The following is a 21100-nucleotide window of genomic DNA, read 5'->3' on the forward strand; positions in this document are numbered from 1 at the left end:
AGCACAAGAGAATACTCTAACTTCTCTGTGGTCTTGCATTAAGCCTCTGGTATGCAAAATCAACCAGAGCATAACATAAAATGATTCTCTTGCGTACGTCACGGCGGATAGTAAAAGTAGTCTGTGTAACCAACATGTGTGAAAGGACATCTGTGTACGTAGTACAAGGGCATCGAAAACGGTACAAATCTTAGTCAGCAACTCACGTGCTTGACGTTCGTCATTGTGCTCGGCAACCTCAAACCGTCCGCCAGCAACATCGCTGCCTGGACTCAAACTGCACCCCCACATCGCGCATGATACTGGAACATTGAGCTACATCTCTAAACGATTCGTCGCACCTGTACACACCTCACAAGCTCTAAATCGCATCATCTCACGCATCGACGATGGCGGACACATCCGCGCAACCTAAGCCAAGCAGCAGCGTCAAGCTTGTGCTGCTAGGAGAGGCGGCCGTGGGAAAGGTGCGCGATATTAATATGTCAGTTTTGAACATGAGCTGACTCCGATGCTAGTCTTCCCTTGTTATGCGCTTCGTGAACAATGACTTCCAAGAAAACAAAGAGCCAACTATCGGAGGTACGGACACAGCCACTCTACTAAGCCTACTCTCAAGCAGCGCTTTGGAGCTAACATGACTCTCGGCAGCTGCTTTCCTCACGCAGAAATGTAATCTACCGAGCCGTACTATCAAGTTCGAGATCTGGGATACCGCAGGCCAGGAACGTTTTGCCTCGCTCGCACCTATGTACTATCGCAATGCGCAAGCCGCCCTCGTCGTGTACGATATCACCAAGCCTTCGTCACTCACAAAAGCTCAACACTGGGTTGCCGAACTACACCGCCAAGCCTCGCCCGGTATTGTCATTGCACTCGTAGGAAACAAATTCGATCTTGCCACCGCTGGTGACGAGGACAGGCCAGAGGATACAGATGCTGCGCCTGCAGCCGAGGGAGAGGAAGAGCAGGCACAAGACGATCAAGACTCCAGGAGAGTGCCCAGCAAGGCTGCAAAGGCATATGCGGACGAAGAGAGTTTATTGTTCTTCGAGACGAGTGCAAAGACTGGGCACAACGTTGCCGAGGTGTTCACTGCTATCGCAAATGCAATCCCAGAGGCGAGCTTAAAGGGACCACGCCATGTTGGCGGCCAGACCAACCTGGCTAGGCAAGATGCTGACCGGGTAAACCTGGGCAGCGCGCAGCCACAGGGTCCCAAAGAGGGTTGTGCGTGCTGATATGCTTTTGGGCAATGGGCTTCAATTACATATTAATGGGCGGAAACACTGGAGATATATATAGATTGCCAGAGTGTTGATCGCAGATTTATGACGATATTTTCTTTCTTTCCTACCCCTACTAGGCGTTGAACGAGGAGAAGCGCAGTACTCTTTTGCTTGTCAATAATATTGTTTAGCAATACATTGAAGACTAGCCACTTGTTTATGAGAAACTGCGCTAGGGTCATCCAACAGCAGAATGCCATTGTGATACTTGTGCTACACAACATACCTCGAAGATTATCAGTACTTCATCCTCCCCTAGAATATGAGCGACCATGCTTGATCAATAACCTTGCATCTAGGATATGGGGATTGAGTACTTTGTTGATCGATGGTTCTGGGTTTTATAGGCCATTTCTCTATTGACACTACGCGGTACGTAGATATGTTTTGGAATAGCAGGTGTTTTGTCGGAGAGACTGGCGAGGAATTGGACTTCAAGTGGGAAAGATGTAATTTTGCGAACGTGTATGTTTAAGACACCTCACATCAGCCTCAGTAGCTTATAGACGAGAACATCATATGTGAGACGGACTCACAGTGACACAAGTAGTCTCTGCAAGCGCGACCAATTGCGGGGCCGCTGCGCACAAATCTCGCGCTAACCTTTTTCCCCCCAACAACCATACTTCTCACTACTCATTCGCCCTTGCGGAACTATAGTGTTTGACTCACTATACATCACTCATCTCGACTCAGAGTGTTGCCTAACGTAATACTGCATATATCTTGTCAACGCATCCCCGCAATTGTCAGTATTCGCCCCGCAAATATTCCACGCATCTTCAGCAGGACTATCACGAACATGGCCAGAGGTGGTCGTGGCGGCGGCAGTCGCAATCCGGCCAATCAGCCAAGAGAAGTACAGGTTTCGAAGAAGATAAGCTGGTTACTCAGACATGGGGCTGACCAGGAGGGGCTGAGGTTAGGAAAGGGTGGCTATGTCAATGTTCAAGATGCGGTAAGTTTGTAATCACAGTGTACATAAAACAAAGCCAGAATTTGGACAACGCTTTTGACAATCGTGGTCGGATGGATCAGTTTTCACTGGCTTTTTTTTGGCAAGCAGCAAAAAATAACAGCCCACAGCTCAACACCAAGGCTCTACAAAGCCTCAAAATCACCTTTGCAGAAGTCCGTGACGCAGTCGCAAACAACGAGAAACAGCGCTTTTCTATGATCCCAGTCTCGTCACTTGACAAAGAATCGTCTGAGACGCCTGCATCAGAACAACTGCAAAGCATACAAGAATCAGACGATCCAGCAGAGTACCTCATCCGCGCGAACCAAGGTCACTCCATCAAAGTCGAAAACGAGGGCCTCCTCGTCCCCATCACCACTGAAGCCGGAAACGTCCCCGAAACAGTCGTCCACGGCACCGACGAGCGCGCCTGGAACCTCATCCTCAAGAGCGGCGGTCTCCGTCCCATGGGGAGAAACCACATCCACTTTGCTTCTGGACTACCCGCTGGATTCAAATCCCTTGACTCGACATCTGCATCTGCAGACGCTGCGCCCGTTATATCTGGTATGCGCAGGGGTTCGACGATTCTGGTTTACGTTGATATCGATGCTGCGCTTGCTGCTGGTATCAAGTTTTTCATCTCGGAGAATGGTGTCATTTTAACAGAGGGCAATGAGCAAGGTTTTTTGCCGTATACCTTCTTCAAGCGCGTGGAGAGCAGGAAGAAGGATGGCGGTGTATTGATGAGTGATGGGAAGTTGCCTGAAGGCGTGACTGTAAATGTTGAAGAGTGGGAGAAGGAATTTGGGCAAGTGCAGAAAGGTAGAGGTGGTGGTGGCCGAGGTGGTCGGGGTGGCGGTAGAAGAGGTGGGAAATCGAGAGCAGCGAACGATTCAAGAGACACGACGGGCAATGCATAAAGTATCATCAATCAAAGCATCGGAAGACGTAGATGTTGAGTGCAGTTTTTTTTCATATTCATAATACTGATTATACAGTTAAAAAATAGGTATATAGCAAAGTGTCCTTCCAGAAGCATTTTTCTTTTCTGTACCGAGTAAACCCCCCCGTCTATATCATACATAGGAAAAAGGTAAGAAGTGTGTAGAAATTGTTTGAAGAAAGTGTGTAGAAAGTATGTGCGACGAAGAGTAATCAAGAAAGGTATAAAAGTTGTGTTCAAGAAGAATACAAAGAGGAATGAGAAGAAAAAGAAAATGTAAAGAAGATTGAAGGAGAAGAAAGCGAAAGTAGGTAGAAAAGGGGGCGGGATCATACATCCTGCGGCCGTCCTGGTGCTGCATTCTTCTCCCCAAAGTAATCCCTCGCCGCAACACCCTCAGTCCTCAGCACATGGCTAGTAGGCCTCGAGTCGTCGCGGAAGCTAGGCGACATGATCGGCTCGGGCGCAGCAACATGATCGTACGAGTTCCTCGCGGTATCCAAATCATCATCCTGCTCCTCAACGCTGGGGCGGCCACCAACGGTGCGCACGGTAAGGCGACGGCCAAGACCACCCTGCTTGGAAGCCTGGTCCTCTTCAAGGCGAATGACGACCTCGACGGCCTTTTCGTCCTCGATGACCTTGGGGTGACGCTTAGCGAAATACCGCGCGTACTTGTATAGCGACCAGTAGCAGCTGGCGACGTTGACAAAAGTGAGAACGATCTTGTAGGGCAGGTAGTAGACGTAGAGCAGGACCCAGCCGACGCGCTCGTTCTTGCGGCGGAGATGCACTTCGTTGAAGATGATGACGTTGACCGCGTACATGACGATTGTAGCAGCGAGAAGGTAACCGCAGAAGTCGGGGCGGACGTAGAAGGAGATGGGCAGAATAAAGGGAGTGAGGAGGTAAAGGAGAGTTTCGTAGACCTGGGGTTGTATGTTAGTACGTGTGTTTGTATGCGATGTAGAAAAGGTGTGCTTACCTCTTGGAAGACAAAGATCTTAGCGCCAATCTCCCACCAGCCGAGCTTCCAGTCGCAGAAGATGTAGGCCATGTTGTAGTACATGCCGTTGACGAAGAAGAAGTTCCAGCGCTTGAAACGTTGAGAGAAGATGGTCATTTCACCGAAGCCACCACGAGAGCCGCCGCCGGCGAAGAAGACAGCAGTGGGGGTCTCGGTCTCGACAAAGACCTGCGAACACATCTTGATACGAGAACCAAGCTGGCGAGCGACGTGGCCGAAGAACCAATCCTCTGATACACTGAAACCGGGGTGCTCGTGGAAAGTCTTGATGAGGAGTTCGCGATCCCAGAGGGAAATAGCGCCGTGGGGGAAGGTAGCAGAACCGATCTTGCCAGCAAATTCACGCTGGATACCGCTAAGCTTGTACTCAAGATCCTGTGCTTGTTGGCAAAGGTTTCCCTTCGACCCATTAGGTCCGACGGACTTGATGGTGTAACCAATGCACTTGACTTTGTCAGTCATGCGGTTAGTGACGATGGGAAAGTTATCGGGAAGGGCGCAGTCATCGTCGATGAGCAAGACGTTCTTGAACCCCTTTGCGGCGTAGCAACCAACGAACTGAGCAACAATTTTAGATCCAATGGGCGACCAGATGTGGTTAACTCCGTAAGGGCGGCAGACCTCTTCCGTGTTGTCGAGTGGCGTGGGGCTGTTTCCGTTGGCAATGACGTAGATGTGGGATGCAGGGAAGATCTTCAAGGCAGCTTCGAGAGTGTTGGCAATGAGTCCAGCAGACTTGTAGCAAGGAATCATGAGACAAGTGTCATCAACAGTGGATGGATACTTAGTTTCTGTCGTGTAGTCGGCAGGTGGAGGGTCCTTCTCGAAAAGGATAAGAAGAGGGGCAAAGGCGTAGCTGCGAAAGGATTAGCAAAAGCCCAAAACTTTCCTCAAGGACCAACTTACAATAGCGCAATGCCCAGAGTGATACCGAATCCACCAGGAAGGACAAACTTGGTTTGGACAACCCAATACATCCACCAGACCGCACCCTTCCAGAGCGGCATACCAATAAGCACAAAGTAGATGAAGAGGATCATGACGAGATACAGGCTGTACTCGAAAGTGTTTTGTGCCCATGGCTTGCGCTGGATCTCGATACCCTTCTTCTTGGCCTTCTCGTAGGTTCCGAACAACTCACTCCGTTGGAAGTAAGATGCGTTGGTCATGCGACGTTGCAAAGAACCAGGAATGATACCATCAACCACTGACTGCAGAGTGTTCTTCCGCTTGTGCTTAGCATGGTGTACAGGTTGAGGTTGCTGAGGTGGCGCATCAAATGACCCGCGAGGCGTGTTGTTTTCTGTTGCGAAGGGATCGCTCTTGATCGAGCTTGGCTTGGAAGCAAAGGGGTTCTCGTTGGAATAGGTCGATGATATGCTAGCTCTCCTCTCAAAGTTGGGTGATGGTGCTCGGCTTTCCCGAGGAGTGGTAGTCAGGACATCGCTTGAGCCAGGTACATAAGAGAGGGTTCGCTGAGCCCTCGTGCCTTCTTCATCAGGTGAGGGTAGCGCATATCGTGAGGTTCTGTTGTTGTTGTTGTTGTTGGAGGAGGAATTAACTGTGGAGAACCGAACACTTCTTCTTCGTTCGCTTTCGCTTCGTGTGCGTCCGACATCGGTAGAATCTTGAGTACCATTTCGTTGTAGAACCCTCGAGCGTTGGTTGCTGTTTTGTCGGATAGCTGATCGTTGAGAGCTGTTTTGGCGGATGGCGGAGCGTTGAGTGTCATTTCGCCGAATACTTCCTACCCCTGCGTCGAGGAACGGGTTCTCTTGTATAGGCTCCCATGTAGCAGTGTGGGTGGCGGTGTTGTCCCGCTTGGATCCAAGATTGCCAGTGGCACGGAGGAGATGAGCAGGAACCGCAACATCCTGGGGTTGGGAAGGCATGATCTCACTGGATCGCCGGCCTTGTCCAGGGAAGTAGTCTGGTCTTCGAGACGAAGTGTCGAAAGGAGACACCATTGTGACGAGTAGGGTAGAATATACTGAAGGATATTAAGCCTCAAGCGTAGTTATACCTGGGCGGTGGTGAAGATGATGAACCCCATTGTCAGCGGGGGCCATACTCCAGATCTTGTACTTTTCGCACTTTCGGGCGGGTAGTCGGATGCCCTCATAGCGCCATCAGGATCTGGAATCACCAAAGCGTGCTAATGGCCCACATCTCGCAAAGTGCGAGCACCCCAGTGTAGATCGAGACGGACTGCTTCGCCCATACTCTAGAATTGGCTGGCTTGTGCGCCACAGATGAAGTCTACTCTGACGTTCACGGCTGAGCCTGGACCAAAGAAGTACCCACGTTGTTTAATAGTGACCCAGACTAGTTAGCTCCCGTCGAATCTTAGCCTGGGGCAAAATTCATCCTGAACTTGTTCGAACGACGGCGGCCAAACTAGTTGGATCGTACTAAGTCAATCATTGAGCCACACTATCATCATTGCGTAAACGATTGTATACACATCAGCCTAACAGGAAAGCATCACGTCAAGTCGTCTTGAGATGTGCAGTTACAAGCCGTATGCTTTCTCAACATGTAAGACGAGAGTTTTCGGGAGCCTGGGCATCATTTCTGCAGGGCCGTCCAATACTTGCATGCATACGGCAGTCTAGTAAAACATGAAACATCCACAATGATTCTGACAGATCGACAGGGGCCCACGAATAAGCCCAGTTGACGGAGAAGTCCTGACCAGGGGTAGCTGACGGAGAATGTCATGTCCCGATTTCTGGGATTTGAAAGAGCAATTCATGGCGTAGTCGTGTGCGTGGGCCTGGAACACAGCCACATGGACCTGCATGCCTTCGGGAGCCACAAGTAAACCATTATGGCCTGAACCAAGGAAAAAGTAAGGGTTTGAGACGCCGGCCATGGCGGCTGAGGAGGCTCCCTAGTGTTGATGGGAGCGAACAAGAAGTTTGTAATTGCTATGCCTAGCGTGGATCGCGATCGAAATTGAAGGTGTGATTCCTAGGCAAGAGAGCCCCTGCAAGTTGTTGCTGATGGAGAATAGCGCTGAAAAATATTTTTCTCCCATGTCCGAGAGTGCATGGGATTCCTGTAATACGCGCACGGGGTGCTATGATGACACGTGGGTTCCGTATTATTGCGCTGCAGGACCTGAGCACCCTTGCGCAGGTACTTCAGAGAGTACTTCTTGGGTCGAGAAACACCGAGCTTGACCGGACCGACGATGTTCGGTGGCAAAGCGCATTAGGCCGTGGCTGTGAAGTAGAGCGACTACAAAGATACTTCCAGATCGCAGATGCGCGCCCAAAAATCGGCCGTCTCTTCTTTGTTTTTGTGGTCGACGCTACTGTAGCGTTGTGTCCTAATGTCGGCGCCGCTACAGTGGTGTCCCTTTCCGTGGAGACGTTTAGCTTTCATTACATTTTGACCCTCCACACTTCCCTATCAAAGGAAAAATAATAGAGAAGCAACACTTGGCAGGACCGCAGCGTTGTTGGTGAAACTGAGCAGGATCAGTATGTTTATGAGGTCGAGTTGTACGTCGCTAAAAAAACGCCGTTCCCGCCGGCCCGTCAGGTGAGCCGCAGTAAGGCGTTCTAAGAAGTGAGTAATTACGTCAGCCCCACCTTAGATGAAAGAGGCTTTGCTGGGCGTTTGAGGTACAACAACTGTAGCCTCCATTCACCCTTGATATTTTCCAGCAATTACAGCACGAAATGAACGCCTACGCCTCACAGTACCCGCCGGCTATTGCGATTGATCCTTCATACAAGGAGTTTTTCCAGGCCTTTTACGCCACATCGGACACTCCAGAGGCGCACGAAGACTACGTCAAATACTTCACGAAGGATGCAACACTAGTCATGGCTTCCAAAATAGCAGTGGGCCGAGACGGTTTGTCGCTCATTGCTTTTTTTGTCTAGCCTCCATTCCACACTTGCCATAGTCATTTACTTCCTTCCTGGAACCGCAACGGTTGATTCGTCCCGATGGGCTGACTCTCGGCTGCAGAGATCCTAGCCTTGCGCAAAGCCATGTGGGAAACGGTCTCCAGCAGGGCGCACGCACCGCTGAAGATATTTCCGTTTGGTTCAGACGCTAATGAAGTCATGTTGTATGGAACGGTAAAATACGGCCTTAAGGTAGGGGGAGAGTCAAGTAAAGACTGGGCTGCAAGGGCGCACCTCGTCAAGGAAGGAGACGGCAAAGTGATGATGAGCTTCTATCAAGTGTATCTGGTACGACATTCAGCCTCCACATGCCCTCGTTCAGAAGATTTTGAGCTAACAAGCGGATCAAGGATACAGCAGCATAGACCACGTAGAGTGTCGATCTTAGGTAAATCAACCCACAGGCTCTTGGAGCTATTGACGTAGGTGGTAACATTCGCTGTACACATGGAGCTTGTAAGCATCATATCCGATGCTACCTACCATGACATTGTCATCTCTGAATGAAGCGGGTATGGGGGATGCTCCGACTCCCGGAATCAGGCTGAACAGGTAACTAGTTCGCTGTCTCCCGAAACAATGATGGGTCTATTGGTATACTTAAATTGGAGACAACCACATGGTTCTTCGGGGGGCCCGGCTTCTGTTGACGGTGATTCAGGCCGATGGTCTTTTGAACAAATACATGCTGACCGCGCCGGATGTCATATTGATGCAAGAGCACCTCCGTATTCAGTTACCTTCCACTGATCCCTGCCCATTAGGAACTTTAATGTATACCGTATTCAGCGTGATGTCTGGGATACCTGGGACGGGACAATTGATTGCTACCGGCTGCCGCTGAATCACATCTGCCATCAGCAACATTGGCAGTCGGTAATTTTCTATGAGCTCAATGTCATACCGTCTCCGCGGAAATGCGAAAATACTGAGGGTAGCCTTGTTATGGTCGGACTTAGTACAGAGTACGCTATACGATGACTCTCTGAGACTGATCATGACCGTTCGGCTTGCCATACTGACCATATTTGGCGCAGAGTTGCTCATCTGCTAAGCTGACAATCAAATAACTTTACCAATGAACTGTACGCGATTCCGAACACGAACGTATAAGTACGTATCGCGCAATTTTTGGTACCCTTTTGCATCATGAACCTAAAATGCAATCTGCAGCATTGCTACCGTCACACTACATCACCCTCCGCGCTGATCTGAGTGCTCAGTGCTAGAACTCGGCCCTTTCGTTACCGGTGAAATTTCTATTCCAAGGCCTTGGATATTTTGGGCGGATACCGTTTAAGGGGCAGAGTAATAACATGACTCGCGAACGGGCTGGATCTCGGAACTTTGGGCTACCAATTGCACGGGCTTACATCCAGACACTGTTGGCTGACGCCGCGTACCATACTGTCTCGTTGAACCCCGAATACCACACGCGCGACCACTGAGTACCAAGCAATCTGGACCCTTGTGTAAAAAGCAAACACAGATCTAGGGTTGTTTCTCGGGTTCACACACCACTTGCGGATTGAACGCTAACGCTAAAAAGAATGTTTCAGAATCTGTCAGCGTCAGCTATGGTTCGTGTGGTGTGACGGGCGCTAGTTTGCTTTTGGCAGCGGACTTGCAGCGAACCAACAGGCCCTTGCATTAGCTAGAAACGTGTCAACATGCTGTCCGAAAGCTTCAAGCCTTTGGTGCGCAGCTACATATTTTGACCAAATTCAAAAAATCTCATTAGTAAGCAAACAACGCCCGGCTAGCTCAATCGGTAGAGCGTGAGACTCTTAGCTTTCACGTCCTGATCAGACTCGATTGGTTATCTCAAGGTTGTGGGTTCGACCCCCACGTCGGGCTTGAGATGTTTCTTTTTTTGCTTTTGCCGCGGACCTGTATACACTGTCGTCATGCAGGGCAAGATGGCCTGTCGAGGGCTTTGTAAATCTTTTTGCTCCGCAGATGATCTGTTGCGTGACCTGCATAAGCGAACAAAGGCAGGTTCCTTGAGCTTCTGGAATATGTCACTAGTACAGTGACATAGCTTGTATGTCAAGGTCGGTATTCAGGCATATCCACTACATAGGTGGCGCCTTTGATCGGCTGAATCACGTCAATGTGTGATTTAGCTAATTTCATAGGCATCACAGATATGTTAAGTGGTTCTTGGAAACATGTCTTTTGCAGATACTGCTGCTTTTGTTCAAGAGCTATGTCTTATTCAATGAATCGTTACATGTGCTGCCAGAGCGTCTGTATATTTTGGTAACTAGAAAGTGACAACGAAAACTTCATCTATATTTAGTGATGTGCTGTTGAACTTCAGTTTCAGATACTAGCAGTGACATTCCGTTGCGTGGTGTATTATGCAATTCTTTTTTGTACATCTACGTTTCCTATGTATGTTTTCTTACTCATCTCTCGCTCAAAGCTATATCTAACTCATATCAACGCATGTGAAAAAAAATCGGTTTACGAACTAATAAGCCCGAGCTCTCTTATACTTTCAAACACAATGCCACGGAGAGTTTTTTTGTGTATTCTCCCCTCTTCCATATTAATGAATAACATAGACATAACAAAAAACTTTGCTTAAAACAGTTGTTTCTATATATACTTGTCGGAGAAAAAGGCAAACCTTAAGCTTCGGCTGGAACCTTGACTACAGATACCATGACACACCTATTCATTCTATGCTATAAATATAAAACCGATCCGACCGTCTGTAAAACCGCCTCTCATGCCAGCATACATGACGCTGACAACCGTATCTATAAAACTAGCTCTACACAGCTACACATTCAAAATAAACTTCTACAAACTGTAGAATATTAGCAACCTGAAGATATGGACCCTTCGTTCATTAACTTACCAAAGACCACTTTCCATACAAAGAGCACTTCAAATATATTTCCCCTGGCCAATTTAATCGAACAGGTAACGAATCCAGAGCTACATTTATTTCCGATAAAAGAAATTATGTGTTCTTACTAACAATACCGCAGTAAAAGGGTTTTAAGTTTTAGTGCCAAAGAAGCTTTGTTGCAACTCTCTGCTTACTTGACTACTGCAAATCCCAAGAAAAAACATTTCTATATCTGCCCTACTTTGGAGAGCCAGATAGCAGTCAATAAAAAAGCTATTAAAAATACAAGTAGCGCAATGCGGAACCGCAGGGCCAAAAATATGGCGAGAGCAATGGTTATCAGGTCTACTGCAGTAGAAATTGTGACTTTACACAGAATATCTTAGTTCACTACCTCTGTATTCTTCAATGTTTTCACTAAAGGCATCACATTCAAGATTCTTGATTACATCTACTTCGACGAGGACACAGGCGCTAGATGCCATCCATCACGACTAAGCCTCTTTTTCAGGTGTGTTCTGAATAAAACGCAGTTTTGCTATTTGAGCCGGAACAGCAGGGAAGGCAGGTGATGGACAGGTTGTCAATAGCAAGTTTGGGAGAAGTCGATTTCTTGGTTTGATTTGGTTGGCTTGTTCTATTGAATCCAGTCAGTCGACAGTGTGTTTCAGTATTAATCAGTCACAATATAGGATCTTAGGCTGATTACTTGATTGGTTCTAAGTATGTGCGCATTTGTGTGCGTGTACATCCTAAAAAAACTATTCAGTGCAATGGTGAATATTTCTCTCATAAAGGGAAGATGATTAAAATGTGCTCTAGTCTGCTGTTTTCCGTGAGTGAATGTTAGATGAGAGAAATATGATTAGTGATAGAAAAGTGTGGAAATGATATTGCGAGCATTTTTGATTGCGTTATTGAGAGGTATCAGTGTCTCATTACTCATGCTCTATATGAGAGAATGGTAGAAAGCATCGTCCAAAATAGAGACTCGGATATTGATATAAACTCATCAATTGAAAATGCGACTCCTATATCGGTCATGTATACATCCGACCCTAGATTATCTCTCACCGCTAACTCCTGACTAAACTCACATCTACTTATACAACAACAGCCCGCAACCCCTACCCAAAGCACAACGACCATTTCATCTACATATCCTTTGTCAAATCGTAAATCTTCTGAATCTCCTTAAGCTGACCCTCATGATCAAAGTTGAGATCCTTCAGCATTCCATCGTGGAACCCAAACACCCATCCATGCACAACGGGGAATTCATTCTCAGCCCAAGACTGCTGTACAGCAGCTGTCTTGATAATGTTCCTGCACTGCTCATACACATTGAGCTCGACAAGCTTGTTATACTTGTCGTCCTCGGTTCCACCATTGGTAATGACGTCGTCGAGCTCCTTTTGGTGCAGTCTGTATACGTCGCGGATGTTTCGTAGCCAGGGGTTCAAGAGGCCCATATCCTTCGGGGTCATGGCGGCTTTGACGCCACCGCAGCCGTAGTGGCCGCAGACGACAATGTGCTTAACTTTGAGGTGGCGTACGGCATAGTTTACGACGGACATGACGTTGAGATCGATGTTGCAAACGAGGTTGGCAATGTTGCGGTGGATGAACATCTCGCCAGGCTCGAGGCCGGTGATGGCTTCGGCTGGGATACGAGAGTCGGAGCATCCTGGAGGAAATGCGGTCAGTGGTTGCTTCATTTGATTTGGTCTACAACTGAGTGTTTTTCAAGACGATTCAGGATATTGAGACCAATAGGATAGCCAGTTGATTGCCCAGCCGGCTCTCCGGAATGACTTCAGCTACTTCATACAAAGATTGACTCACCAATCCAGAGATACTCGGGAGCTTGACCCGCGCTCATATTTTCAAAGAACGCAGGGTTCTTCTTCTTCATTTCCTCGGCCCATTTCTTGTTGTTCTCAAAGATACGGTCATGGCTCTGCTGGAGGTACTTGCGAACCTCCTTTGGATCCTCTGTTCCAGTCATCCTGGGCCACGAATACTGTCGTTTGGTCTGGAGAGGCTGCGCAGCGGTAGTTGCTTGTAGTTTGGGGATGGACGATCCGGTATGGCAGAATCGCGACGAAGTCCGACCAAGCAGTGCAGAGACTGGCGAAGGATTTAAAGGCAGAGGTGAGCTTGATAAGAGACGCGCCGGAGAAGAGGGAAGCTGCCCCGCGGCAACTAGCTCTCGGAGGGCGTGGGGTAGCCGGTGCGGCATGACAAGAACCAAGATAGACAGCAAGTCCACAAATCGCCAATTCTTTTAGTAATTGTGCCGGAAGACTCGGTTCACAGAGAGGGAAGATGCGCGAAACAAAAAAATATTTGTCGGGTTATTTTGTTGTTTGTTGCGCGCCGATTGGACGCTCTGACGTTGACGGATTGGGACATCGGTCCAAGATGGTGGGGAGCTTGTTGTAGATCGGTGGACAAGAGATCTAGCGAACGGATCTCATCCAGATTTCAAGAGCCAGATTGACCCAGGGTTCTTTCTGCGAAGCATCAATATCCCTGTCTGCAACCATCAACATTGTTCATGCTACACAAAGTTTCAGAAGACACCAGACCGATGTCTCTGAATGAGAACCAGCGCAGTCTCATCCTAAATCATGCCGATCGTCTGCTCAGCACTCGGGCTTGGCCAAAGACGATCTGCCCTTCCGAGATCGCGCGTGCATTATCCGGTGCGGAGCTGGACACGTTGAACGCAACAACATGGAGAGACACCATGGACATTATACGGCAGTTATTGTGGGAGAAACGAGCATCTGGCGAAGTTGAAGTCATGCAAAAAGGAGAAGTGGTGACCGCAGAGAGCTTGAAGGATATTAGAGGTCCGATTCGAGTGAGAATGGCAAAGACACAAGTTAGTCAGGTATAGCATAATAATATTCGTGCTTACCACAACAATCTACGCCTGCTGAAGCTGTTGCTACACTGCCAATGTTGCCAATGCTCCGACCAACGCCGAATGTCAACTCCGCCAGCGCCTCGCAAATACATCAACTCCGGTGAACTCCAATCAACGCTCGTGATTACTCATTTCTCAGGATAACTGGCCCCGCTGACATCGAGACCCTGCCATTTCTCATCCCAGCCCATGCCTGGATCTGTTGCATTACCCGCTTTGCCCTCCTCGGTCAAATTCTTGATATCACTCCAATACTCCAACTTCTTGCACTCGTTGTCCGCTGCCTCGACAGCTTTGAGCAGGTTGTTGATTCGGCGTTCCTCGGCTTCATCTTCAGGCTTTCCGTCCTTTTCGTGTTGTTCGCGGTGTTCTTTTGCAGCATCAAAACGGTCCATCAGCGTCGAGAGAAGTTGGTGGCGTGAATTTTGGAAAATGAGCATGGACATGATTGTAGGAATCTGCATGTGTTAGTGGGATCAAATTAAAGAAACGTATGTGGGGAGTGTGTGCCTGTTCTGCAAGGTAGTGTAGTTCCTCACCCCCATCGTTGATGAACTTGTGTATATAAACAATCTTCTCGCGGTCGATTGCAGCAGCCTTCAGCTTCCTCATCAATGTGGCAATATCTCTGATCTCTTCGTCCAAACTGGTTTGAGAACTGTCCAACAGACCGCTGCCAGTGCCAAACGTCGTAGATCTAGCCAAGGTTGTACCAATGCTGAATTGCTCACCAAACATGCGTTCCTTCGCATTTGCTCTAGTCTTGGGTGGCAGTCTCTGCTTGACACGTCTTCGCAACCAGCGCCGCCGGCGGACAAAACTATGAAACCACGGGTGGTTACCATGCCATGCTGAGCCGTTGAAAAAAAAATTGTATTGCCAGCCTTCCTCGTCGACGTCCAGGCTCATGTCGACATACCAAGTTTTCCAGTCCCATACCCAGCTCGGGTCAGGCACCTGTGCATTTGTGATGTTGACAGCCGAGGGCTTAAACTTGGCATCTTGCCAGGGCGCAGGATCGATTCTTAGGTTCCACAGTGCCTTGGAGGAGAAGAGCGGTATGCCGAACACGAACCAACCGCGCTGGTTTTCGTAGAGGATGTCGATGTGGGAGCTCGCATTTGTGAGCTGCTGCTCGGATTGTGTGACGGTCGTCGAAGGCGTATTGTCGCCATTTGTGTGGTCGACGAGGCTTATTGGCTGGTCGGCCATGCTGTTGAGCTAGGTGTGTAGGAAGGAGGTCGAAGGCAGACGCCGTTGCTATCGTCGAGACATGAGGTCGATGTGGTCAGACAGGCGCGCCACGCTGCGTCTGGAGCTCCGGAGAGTTTGATGGTTTTTTACGAGGAAACGAGGATCGATTTGTAGTGTATCGCTCGGGGTCGTGAACACGTTGCTGCGAAGGGTGCTAAGGTTGGTATATAGGGGGTTCGTGGCCAGGACGATGCACGCGCACCCAAGGAATCTCAAACACCGCGCAACTAAATTGCAAGTCACACTAAAGCTCCGGAAAAACGGAGGTACGTTGGCAGAAGCAAAACTGCAGAATGAATGGCGTGTGGTTCCCAACAGTCATGATGCTTTTCGAGGAGTTCACTAGTTTGGCGATCTAGTTCGCACGCGTAGTTGGATCATCCAACTGCGCAGGAATTACGTCACACCAGCTGCGCTGCCTTGAAAGCCTTCCCCTCTTTCTTAACAGCGCTGATTCTTCATTTTTGATTTGCAAGTTTGCACAATCTAATTCCTCTTCAAATTCAAGAAACCTTTTCCCAAAAAAAACAATCATCTCAGTCAATATGTCTCGTAAAGTCCTAACCTACGGTGGTCTTACTGCTCTTGGTGGAGCGACTTACTATCTCTACAACGCTGGAGGCGACCCAAAGCTTGCTGAGAAGAAAGTAGAACGTACGTCATTGAGCTTCGCTTTGAACAAAGCGCAAACTGACTGATGCATAGACGATGCGGCGACTGCTGCGCGCAGACTGAGAGGTGACTACCCTGGCCAGGACAAAGAAGCGAAGAAGGCAGCCGAGGAGGGTTACGAGGCAGTACGCGCCAGCGCACAGCAATACGTAAGTTTGAAATAGTCTCATCCTGTTTGCAACATGGCCCTAACTTCGACCAGGCCGACCAAGCCAAAGGGGAGGCGAACAGACTAGAGAAGAAGTTCGATGCTTACAGCGCCGATGCGAAAAAGCAGTACGAGCATGCAAAGGCGCTTGCTGAACAAGAGCTACACCAAGCCGGCAAGCAGGTTAACGCAGCAGCGAACAAGTTTGATGCCGTCGTCGAGGACAAGGCGGCAAAGGCAACGGGCTGGTTCGGCGGCTGGTTTGGTGGTAGCAAGTAAAGCATGAGGCATGAGCGTGCTGTTGGTGTGGTGATGGTAAGACCAGAAGAGAGCAGAAGCATCCTTCTGGCACTTTGCATGAGCATTGGAGTATATGGGCGTCAGTTCCTTCATCTCAGTAGCATAATGTAATACTCATACATATACCACTGTTGGTTCTCCTGTCATGTAGTGGTTCGCGTGTGTACGAGAGACCGGCTGCATGGCGTTTGCGTGCAAGTGCGGGAAGAAGAAGAAGAAGAAGAACATGATATCATTCGATAGCAGAGAACATTGTCTAACTCAGCGCGTCATTGTCCAGACGTGTATGGAGAAGAATGAGTGGTGGACGCGCTGCCATAGGGCGGGGCAATTGCTCGTTTGGGTTTCAAATAGGTGGGGCCTTAGTTACGCGACGCGAACGCGCAACGCGTCGAGCGTGTCTCCTTCCTTCCTCTCCCTTCCCTGTTTTACATACCCCCTCTGCTCATATACTGTACCCCATCTCCTTTGCACCACAAAGTGACGCCCGCACGGCATATTTCTTATCGATATTGATCCACGTATCTTATTGCCGTACCATTCTCACCTCTATCTTCAACAATGTCGCCCATTGCTCCTGGCCAGCTTCCGGCCGAGCTCGTCAACCTTCTCGCACTCCACTCGTCCTTTCTGACTGCCCTCTCACTGCATTACGCGCACAACGGCATCTCGACACCCGCAGATCTCCAGGCCTTGACTGCATCTACGACTCTGGTATGGCGCCAGCGCAAGGTCACTTACGATGACGTCCGGCTGCTCATCGGTATCCTCGACCACGGCCCTTCTGGCGCCAACAATCCCTACTACTTATCCGACTATGGCCGCGGCAAGATTTGCATTGAGATTAAGGAGAGCAGTCCAATGATGAACGGAATGACGCACATGAACGAACAAGGCCTGCAAGAAATGTTCAAGGAGGGCCTAGACACATTGTGGTCGCAATGGTGTGCATCGCAGAAGATGTCGACTCGGCCTATTGCCGTACCCAAACGCGGACGGGGACGCCCAAAGAAGACCGATGTCAACCAAGCAACTATGGAGACTTTCCTCGACGACGCTTCCATCTCAAAGTTCCTTAGCCAACTTCCCCTTGCCGAGATCACCACATGCGGATCGCTTATCGCACTTGCACCATCACAAGAGAAAGGACGTAAGCGATTGAGGGAGTTCAAGGAAAGTGTTCAGCAAGGACGTGCACAAAAGAAGACAAGACCAGCGACAGGCAAAGAAAACGAGTCTACTACATGCCAAACCCAGCAGACTCAACCTGCACAACCCAAGATCACCGAATTCGCTGCCGTTCGCAAAACCAATCTTCTCGACCGCATCCTCGCCAAACAAGAAGCCGCCAAAGCTGGACCCGCTGCCCCTAGTCCTGCCGAGCTCCAACGAAGAGCAGCACTCCAACGTACCCCAGAAGTTCTTGGCGTTCTCTCCCTCCTTTGTGCCAGTAAACCTGGATCTCGTGTTTCTTTCTCTACTACCACTCTTGTACAGGCCCTGCAAGGCTCCATCCGAACTCCCATCTCAAAAGACGAGGCAATGAAGTGTGTGGAAGTGTTGGCGAGCGAGGTTGCACCAGGATACGTCTCCCTTGTCAGCATGGGAGCCATGTCTAGTGTGGTCATCAACCAGATGATGAGACCAACGGACATCAAGAGCAGGCTTATAGCGCTGGGCGCATAATCACTATATCTTCTTACTTCATTTTTTGTATAACTACTGATTCCCATTGCCGGCGAGCGAAGCTTTAGCACTCTTCAGCGTTTTTCTTTTCGGCTTTTTCTATGCCAGCCTTCCTTCTAGCCGACCTGTTGAACACGGCATTATACAGCATTCATGGAGGCGTTCTTGTTTGTATAATGAACTATGCCTTTCATTCATGTATCAAATATTATTAATGACACTTTTGTGTGTACCATGTCTCTATTCACTATCTGCCCTGTATTCTCTGTGATGGAAATCGGACGAGGGACGCACTCAAAACTCCCCCGCCAATGGCGTCAAGATTGCCAATCTCGAATTGGTAGCTTGCCAGCATATCTGGCTTGCTAGCGCTAACCCAAGTAAAAAGCCCTGCAACAGGAAAAAATCCCAGTCGCTTATCTAAACATAGGTACCCACTCTTTCATCACCTTGTCAATACTTCAGCATCAACTATTCCATCTACATTTAATCGCCACGATACATTCCCCAATCACCCAATTGACATTCGTTACATGGCTAAAAGCTAAGCATAACCACTTATCCCACCTCATTCAATCCCAAGAAAGAAAGCAAAAATGTCACCCTTCTCCCGCATGGCCCGCATGCTCCTCATCCTGCACTCCCTCGTCAACATGGCCCTCGGCGCATACAGCTTCGTCAACACGCAAGAATACGCCGCCATCACCGGTGTAGAAGCTTCGGATCGGGCCTTGCAATCAATCGGTAAATTCACCCTTTTTTTTCACCCTCTCCATACTCCATAACAACATCTCCCTTACCTTTCTCAACACCCCAGTTGCTAACACCAACTGTGTGAAAAGGCCTCAGTACCATAGCAGTGGGATGGTACCAACTCATTTTCACGCTGCAGGGAAACAGGCGTATGATGGCATCTATGATACCGCTGAGATGCGGGTTTGCTGCCGTCATGTCCATGTGGGATAAGACGCCGCTGGTGCTGTATGAGCTTTGTGTGGTGTGGTTTTGTTTGCTTGCAATCTTTGCATAGGTTTCTTGTTCATCATATCATCTATGTGTGGAATAGATACCTACGGGTATGACATATCTTTCGGGGGATACAAAAAAGAATATGAGAATGACAAAGAAAAGAGGAAGGAGATATCTAGCTCCACTTTATGTTCCCACCGGCTTTTTCTTCAAGACTCCATCCACCATATGTGTCTACGAATCCTTCTCGCGTCAGATACTCCTTGTGCTCCTCGCTCCTCCACGCCAGTACCGTGCCGAGCTTCCAGCTCGTGTCCAGCTTGTCCAGTACTAGCTCTACAAGCTGCACGTTCTCGGGCTGCTGCACCTGAGGTTTCGCTAGGATAGCGGTAAGTTCTTCCTTTGTTGCCGCGCGGTGGAACGACGAGGCCGAATCTGGATGGTGATATAAGGGGAGGAGGTGAGAGTAGTTGTGAGGTACAATGTCGTTGTATGCTAGAAATTGTAAGAATATGTGGTTTAAAGAAGATGCGAGATGGAGGCATGGGATGGAAAAGAATGATACTTACACTGTCGAGCACCCCAGATCAACCGCTCAATGGTATATCCCTCGTTGTTGATGACAAATATCACAGCCTTGCACTTTGCCTTGATCATGGTGCCAACCTCCTGAATTGTCAATGCCATGGATCCGTCGCCAGTAACCAGTATCGTCCTTCCCTTGTTACGCTTGTTCGCCGCCTCTAGCTCCCGCCTTGCCAGATCGGCACCAAGCGTGGCTGCAGTCGCAAAACCGATGCTGCCGTAGTATATTTGCGTTATGAGAGTAATGTCTTTGGGGAAGGTGATGTCGCCGATTCCGGGGTTCGAGGTACCTGTTTCGCTGACGACGACGTCGCCGGACTTGATGAAGGCCTCCATCGTGGGCCAGAGCCAGGATTGCGTTAGGTTCTTGGCGTCTGCGTCCAGAGGGGTGCGTGGAGGAGGGAGCTGTGGCTTGGCTATTGAGTGTTGGGCTGGTGAGGGGAGAGAAGCGGATAGAGCGGCGAGGAGCGGTTGTATGGAGGTGGACGGATAAGATGTGCCCTTGACCTGTTTTTTTTTCATTGTTAGTACCAAAATGCTGTAAATACGAGAGCAAATATTGATAAGTGGGTGGACTTACAACAACATCGAATGGGTTAATGTGGATCACTTTCTTTTCGTCCAACTGTCTCGAGAAACCAGCCGTGTTGGTATCACATGGGACATATCCCAGCGTTATGACGAGATCAGCTGCTTTTGCAACTTCCTTGACACCTGGAGTACTGACCTCGCCATTCCATACGCCAACAAATGTCTCTTCGGTCTCGTCAACAATGCCTTTGCCCATGTTTGTTGAGAAGAACGGAACATTAAGCTTCTTGACTACCTGTTGGGCTTCTTTAATGGCACCGAACCGGTGCACAAGCGCATCTACTACGACTGTTGGTTGTTTGGCCTCGGCAATCGCACTGGTAATGGCATTGATTGCCTTCTCCTGTGCCTTCTCATCGACTTGTGGGGCCAGATCGATCTTCTTGTCCAGTAAACTCTTGTCCACCAACTCGGCACTTAGATCCAACGGCAAGAAAATGTATACTGGCCCGCTCTTGATCACACACTCTCGGAGTACGCGGTCAATCTCGCTTGGTGCATTTTCAATGTCCCAGAGCTCTGCAGCGGCAAATCGTAACCCCTCACTGGCCTTGTTGTATACTTGGTGATTTGGCTTCGAGCCAATGCTATGATGAATCATCATATGATTCTTCTGCATTGCGCGCGTAGTTTGCCCAACGACATGTATGACCTTTACGTTCTCAGACATGCTGCCCGCAATACCATTCAGTGCGCTTAATTCACCGACACCATGAGTGGTGACAAAACATCCGGGGACATTCTTTATGCGGGCATAGCCGTCTGCAGCATAAGATGCATTCAGCTCATTTTGGTTGCCAGTCCACTTCAGGCCATCGACGTGGAAAATTTGGTCGAGAAATTGGAGGTTGAAGTCGCCTGGTACACCGAAGATCGTGTCAACACCGATTTGATGGATACGTTCCCACATGTAACGCCCGAGGGGGATTTTGTTTTCCGCCATGATGGGTACGT

General features: G+C 49.1%; 12 protein-coding genes and 1 non-coding gene across 13 annotated transcripts; 9 read left to right on the top strand and 4 right to left on the bottom strand.

The window, feature by feature from the left end:
- The first annotated feature begins 166 nt into the window (after window positions 1-166).
- On the top strand, window positions 167-1504 carry COCSADRAFT_128298 (uncharacterized protein). The gene is made up of 3 exons (XM_007707095.1): window positions 167-467; window positions 519-582; window positions 652-1504. Exons 1-3 carry the CDS (start codon window positions 390-392, stop codon window positions 1239-1241), a joined length of 732 nt encoding a protein of 243 aa, XP_007705285.1. The 5' UTR covers window positions 167-389; the 3' UTR covers window positions 1242-1504.
- Window positions 1505-1940: 436 nt separating this feature from the next.
- On the top strand, window positions 1941-3170 carry COCSADRAFT_153342 (uncharacterized protein; the record flags this gene model as incomplete). Its single annotated transcript, XM_007707096.1, has 3 exons — window positions 1941-2247; window positions 2376-2476; window positions 2528-3170. Exons 1-3 carry the CDS (start codon window positions 2092-2094, stop codon window positions 3168-3170), a joined length of 900 nt encoding a protein of 299 aa, XP_007705286.1. The 5' UTR covers window positions 1941-2091.
- A 526-nt stretch (window positions 3171-3696) lies between these two features.
- On the bottom strand, window positions 3697-5638 carry COCSADRAFT_62400 (glycosyltransferase family 2 protein; the record flags this gene model as incomplete). The annotated part of the gene is made up of 3 exons (XM_007707097.1): window positions 3697-4122; window positions 4179-5076; window positions 5127-5638. Coding segments are annotated over 3 exons (1836 nt in total), but the record flags the coding sequence as incomplete, so codon positions are not given.
- Window positions 5639-7200: 1562 nt separating this feature from the next.
- COCSADRAFT_259614 (uncharacterized protein) lies at window positions 7201-7841 on the top strand. Its single transcript, XM_007707098.1, has one exon. The coding sequence runs from the start codon at window positions 7305-7307 to the stop codon at window positions 7650-7652; it is 348 nt and encodes a 115-aa protein (XP_007705288.1). The 5' UTR covers window positions 7201-7304; the 3' UTR covers window positions 7653-7841.
- Window positions 7842-7855: 14 nt separating this feature from the next.
- On the top strand, window positions 7856-8863 carry COCSADRAFT_41349 (uncharacterized protein). Its single transcript, XM_007707019.1, has 3 exons — window positions 7856-8087; window positions 8205-8431; window positions 8494-8863. Exons 1-3 carry the CDS (start codon window positions 7910-7912, stop codon window positions 8506-8508), a joined length of 420 nt encoding a protein of 139 aa, XP_007705209.1. The 5' UTR covers window positions 7856-7909; the 3' UTR covers window positions 8509-8863.
- Window positions 8864-9896: 1033 nt separating this feature from the next.
- On the top strand, window positions 9897-10000 carry COCSADRAFT_t89. Its single transcript has one exon. It is a non-coding gene; the product is annotated as a tRNA-Lys (tRNA).
- A 2160-nt stretch (window positions 10001-12160) lies between these two features.
- COCSADRAFT_102307 (uncharacterized protein) lies at window positions 12161-13014 on the bottom strand (the record flags this gene model as incomplete). The annotated part of the gene is made up of 2 exons (XM_007707099.1): window positions 12161-12693; window positions 12852-13014. The coding sequence occupies 2 exons, from the start codon at window positions 13012-13014 to the stop codon at window positions 12161-12163; spliced, it is 696 nt and encodes a 231-aa protein (XP_007705289.1).
- Window positions 13015-13599: 585 nt separating this feature from the next.
- COCSADRAFT_102515 (uncharacterized protein) lies at window positions 13600-13911 on the top strand (the record flags this gene model as incomplete). Its single annotated transcript, XM_007707100.1, has 1 exon — window positions 13600-13911. The coding sequence occupies one exon, from the start codon at window positions 13600-13602 to the stop codon at window positions 13909-13911; it is 312 nt and encodes a 103-aa protein (XP_007705290.1).
- A 12-nt stretch (window positions 13912-13923) lies between these two features.
- On the bottom strand, window positions 13924-15518 carry COCSADRAFT_41356 (uncharacterized protein). The gene is made up of 2 exons (XM_007707020.1): window positions 14452-15518; window positions 13924-14399 (listed from the first exon to the last, which is right to left on the bottom strand). Exons 1-2 carry the CDS (start codon window positions 15151-15153, stop codon window positions 14070-14072), a joined length of 1032 nt encoding a protein of 343 aa, XP_007705210.1. The 5' UTR covers window positions 15154-15518; the 3' UTR covers window positions 13924-14069.
- A 76-nt stretch (window positions 15519-15594) lies between these two features.
- Window positions 15595-16563, top strand: COCSADRAFT_153357 (uncharacterized protein). Its single transcript, XM_007707101.1, has 3 exons — window positions 15595-15849; window positions 15901-16016; window positions 16070-16563. Exons 1-3 carry the CDS (start codon window positions 15741-15743, stop codon window positions 16292-16294), a joined length of 450 nt encoding a protein of 149 aa, XP_007705291.1. The 5' UTR covers window positions 15595-15740; the 3' UTR covers window positions 16295-16563.
- Window positions 16564-16754: 191 nt separating this feature from the next.
- COCSADRAFT_41358 (uncharacterized protein) lies at window positions 16755-18220 on the top strand. Its single transcript, XM_007707021.1, has one exon. It carries the CDS (start codon window positions 16877-16879, stop codon window positions 17999-18001), a length of 1125 nt encoding a protein of 374 aa, XP_007705211.1. The 5' UTR covers window positions 16755-16876; the 3' UTR covers window positions 18002-18220.
- A 377-nt stretch (window positions 18221-18597) lies between these two features.
- On the top strand, window positions 18598-19031 carry COCSADRAFT_165046 (uncharacterized protein; the record flags this gene model as incomplete). Its single annotated transcript, XM_007707102.1, has 2 exons — window positions 18598-18745; window positions 18844-19031. 2 exons carry the CDS (start codon window positions 18598-18600, stop codon window positions 19029-19031), a joined length of 336 nt encoding a protein of 111 aa, XP_007705292.1.
- A 114-nt stretch (window positions 19032-19145) lies between these two features.
- COCSADRAFT_165047 (uncharacterized protein) lies at window positions 19146-21089 on the bottom strand (the record flags this gene model as incomplete). Its single annotated transcript, XM_007707103.1, has 3 exons — window positions 19146-19465; window positions 19540-20062; window positions 20136-21089. 3 exons carry the CDS (start codon window positions 21087-21089, stop codon window positions 19146-19148), a joined length of 1797 nt encoding a protein of 598 aa, XP_007705293.1.
- Between the last annotated feature and the right edge of the window lie 11 nt (window positions 21090-21100).

Source organism: Bipolaris sorokiniana, assembly GCF_000338995.1.
Source record: "Bipolaris sorokiniana ND90Pr unplaced genomic scaffold COCSAscaffold_18, whole genome shotgun sequence".
NCBI lineage: Eukaryota > Fungi > Ascomycota > Dothideomycetes > Pleosporales > Pleosporaceae > Bipolaris > Bipolaris sorokiniana.

Coding starts and splice junctions, on each gene's coding strand:
- COCSADRAFT_128298 (XM_007707095.1), top strand. CDS start 390: ATGGCGGACACATCCGCGCAACCTAAGCCAAGCAGCAGCGTCAAGCTT. Junction 468..518: donor GAGAGGCGGCCGTGGGAAAG/GTGCGCGATATT, acceptor CTCCGATGCTAG/TCTTCCCTTGTTATGCGCTT. Junction 583..651: donor CAAAGAGCCAACTATCGGAG/GTACGGACACAG, acceptor GACTCTCGGCAG/CTGCTTTCCTCACGCAGAAA.
- COCSADRAFT_41349 (XM_007707019.1), top strand. CDS start 7,910: ATGAACGCCTACGCCTCACAGTACCCGCCGGCTATTGCGATTGATCCT. Junction 8,088..8,204: donor AATAGCAGTGGGCCGAGACG/GTTTGTCGCTCA, acceptor TCTCGGCTGCAG/AGATCCTAGCCTTGCGCAAA.
- COCSADRAFT_153357 (XM_007707101.1), top strand. CDS start 15,741: ATGTCTCGTAAAGTCCTAACCTACGGTGGTCTTACTGCTCTTGGTGGA. Junction 15,850..15,900: donor TGCTGAGAAGAAAGTAGAAC/GTACGTCATTGA, acceptor ACTGATGCATAG/ACGATGCGGCGACTGCTGCG. Junction 16,017..16,069: donor GCGCCAGCGCACAGCAATAC/GTAAGTTTGAAA, acceptor AACTTCGACCAG/GCCGACCAAGCCAAAGGGGA.
- COCSADRAFT_41358 (XM_007707021.1), top strand. CDS start 16,877: ATGTCGCCCATTGCTCCTGGCCAGCTTCCGGCCGAGCTCGTCAACCTT.
- COCSADRAFT_259614 (XM_007707098.1), top strand. CDS start 7,305: ATGATGACACGTGGGTTCCGTATTATTGCGCTGCAGGACCTGAGCACC.
- COCSADRAFT_41356 (XM_007707020.1), bottom strand. CDS start 15,153: ATGGCCGACCAGCCAATAAGCCTCGTCGACCACACAAATGGCGACAAT. Junction 14,400..14,451: donor TACACTACCTTGCAGAACAG/GCACACACTCCC, acceptor TAACACATGCAG/ATTCCTACAATCATGTCCAT.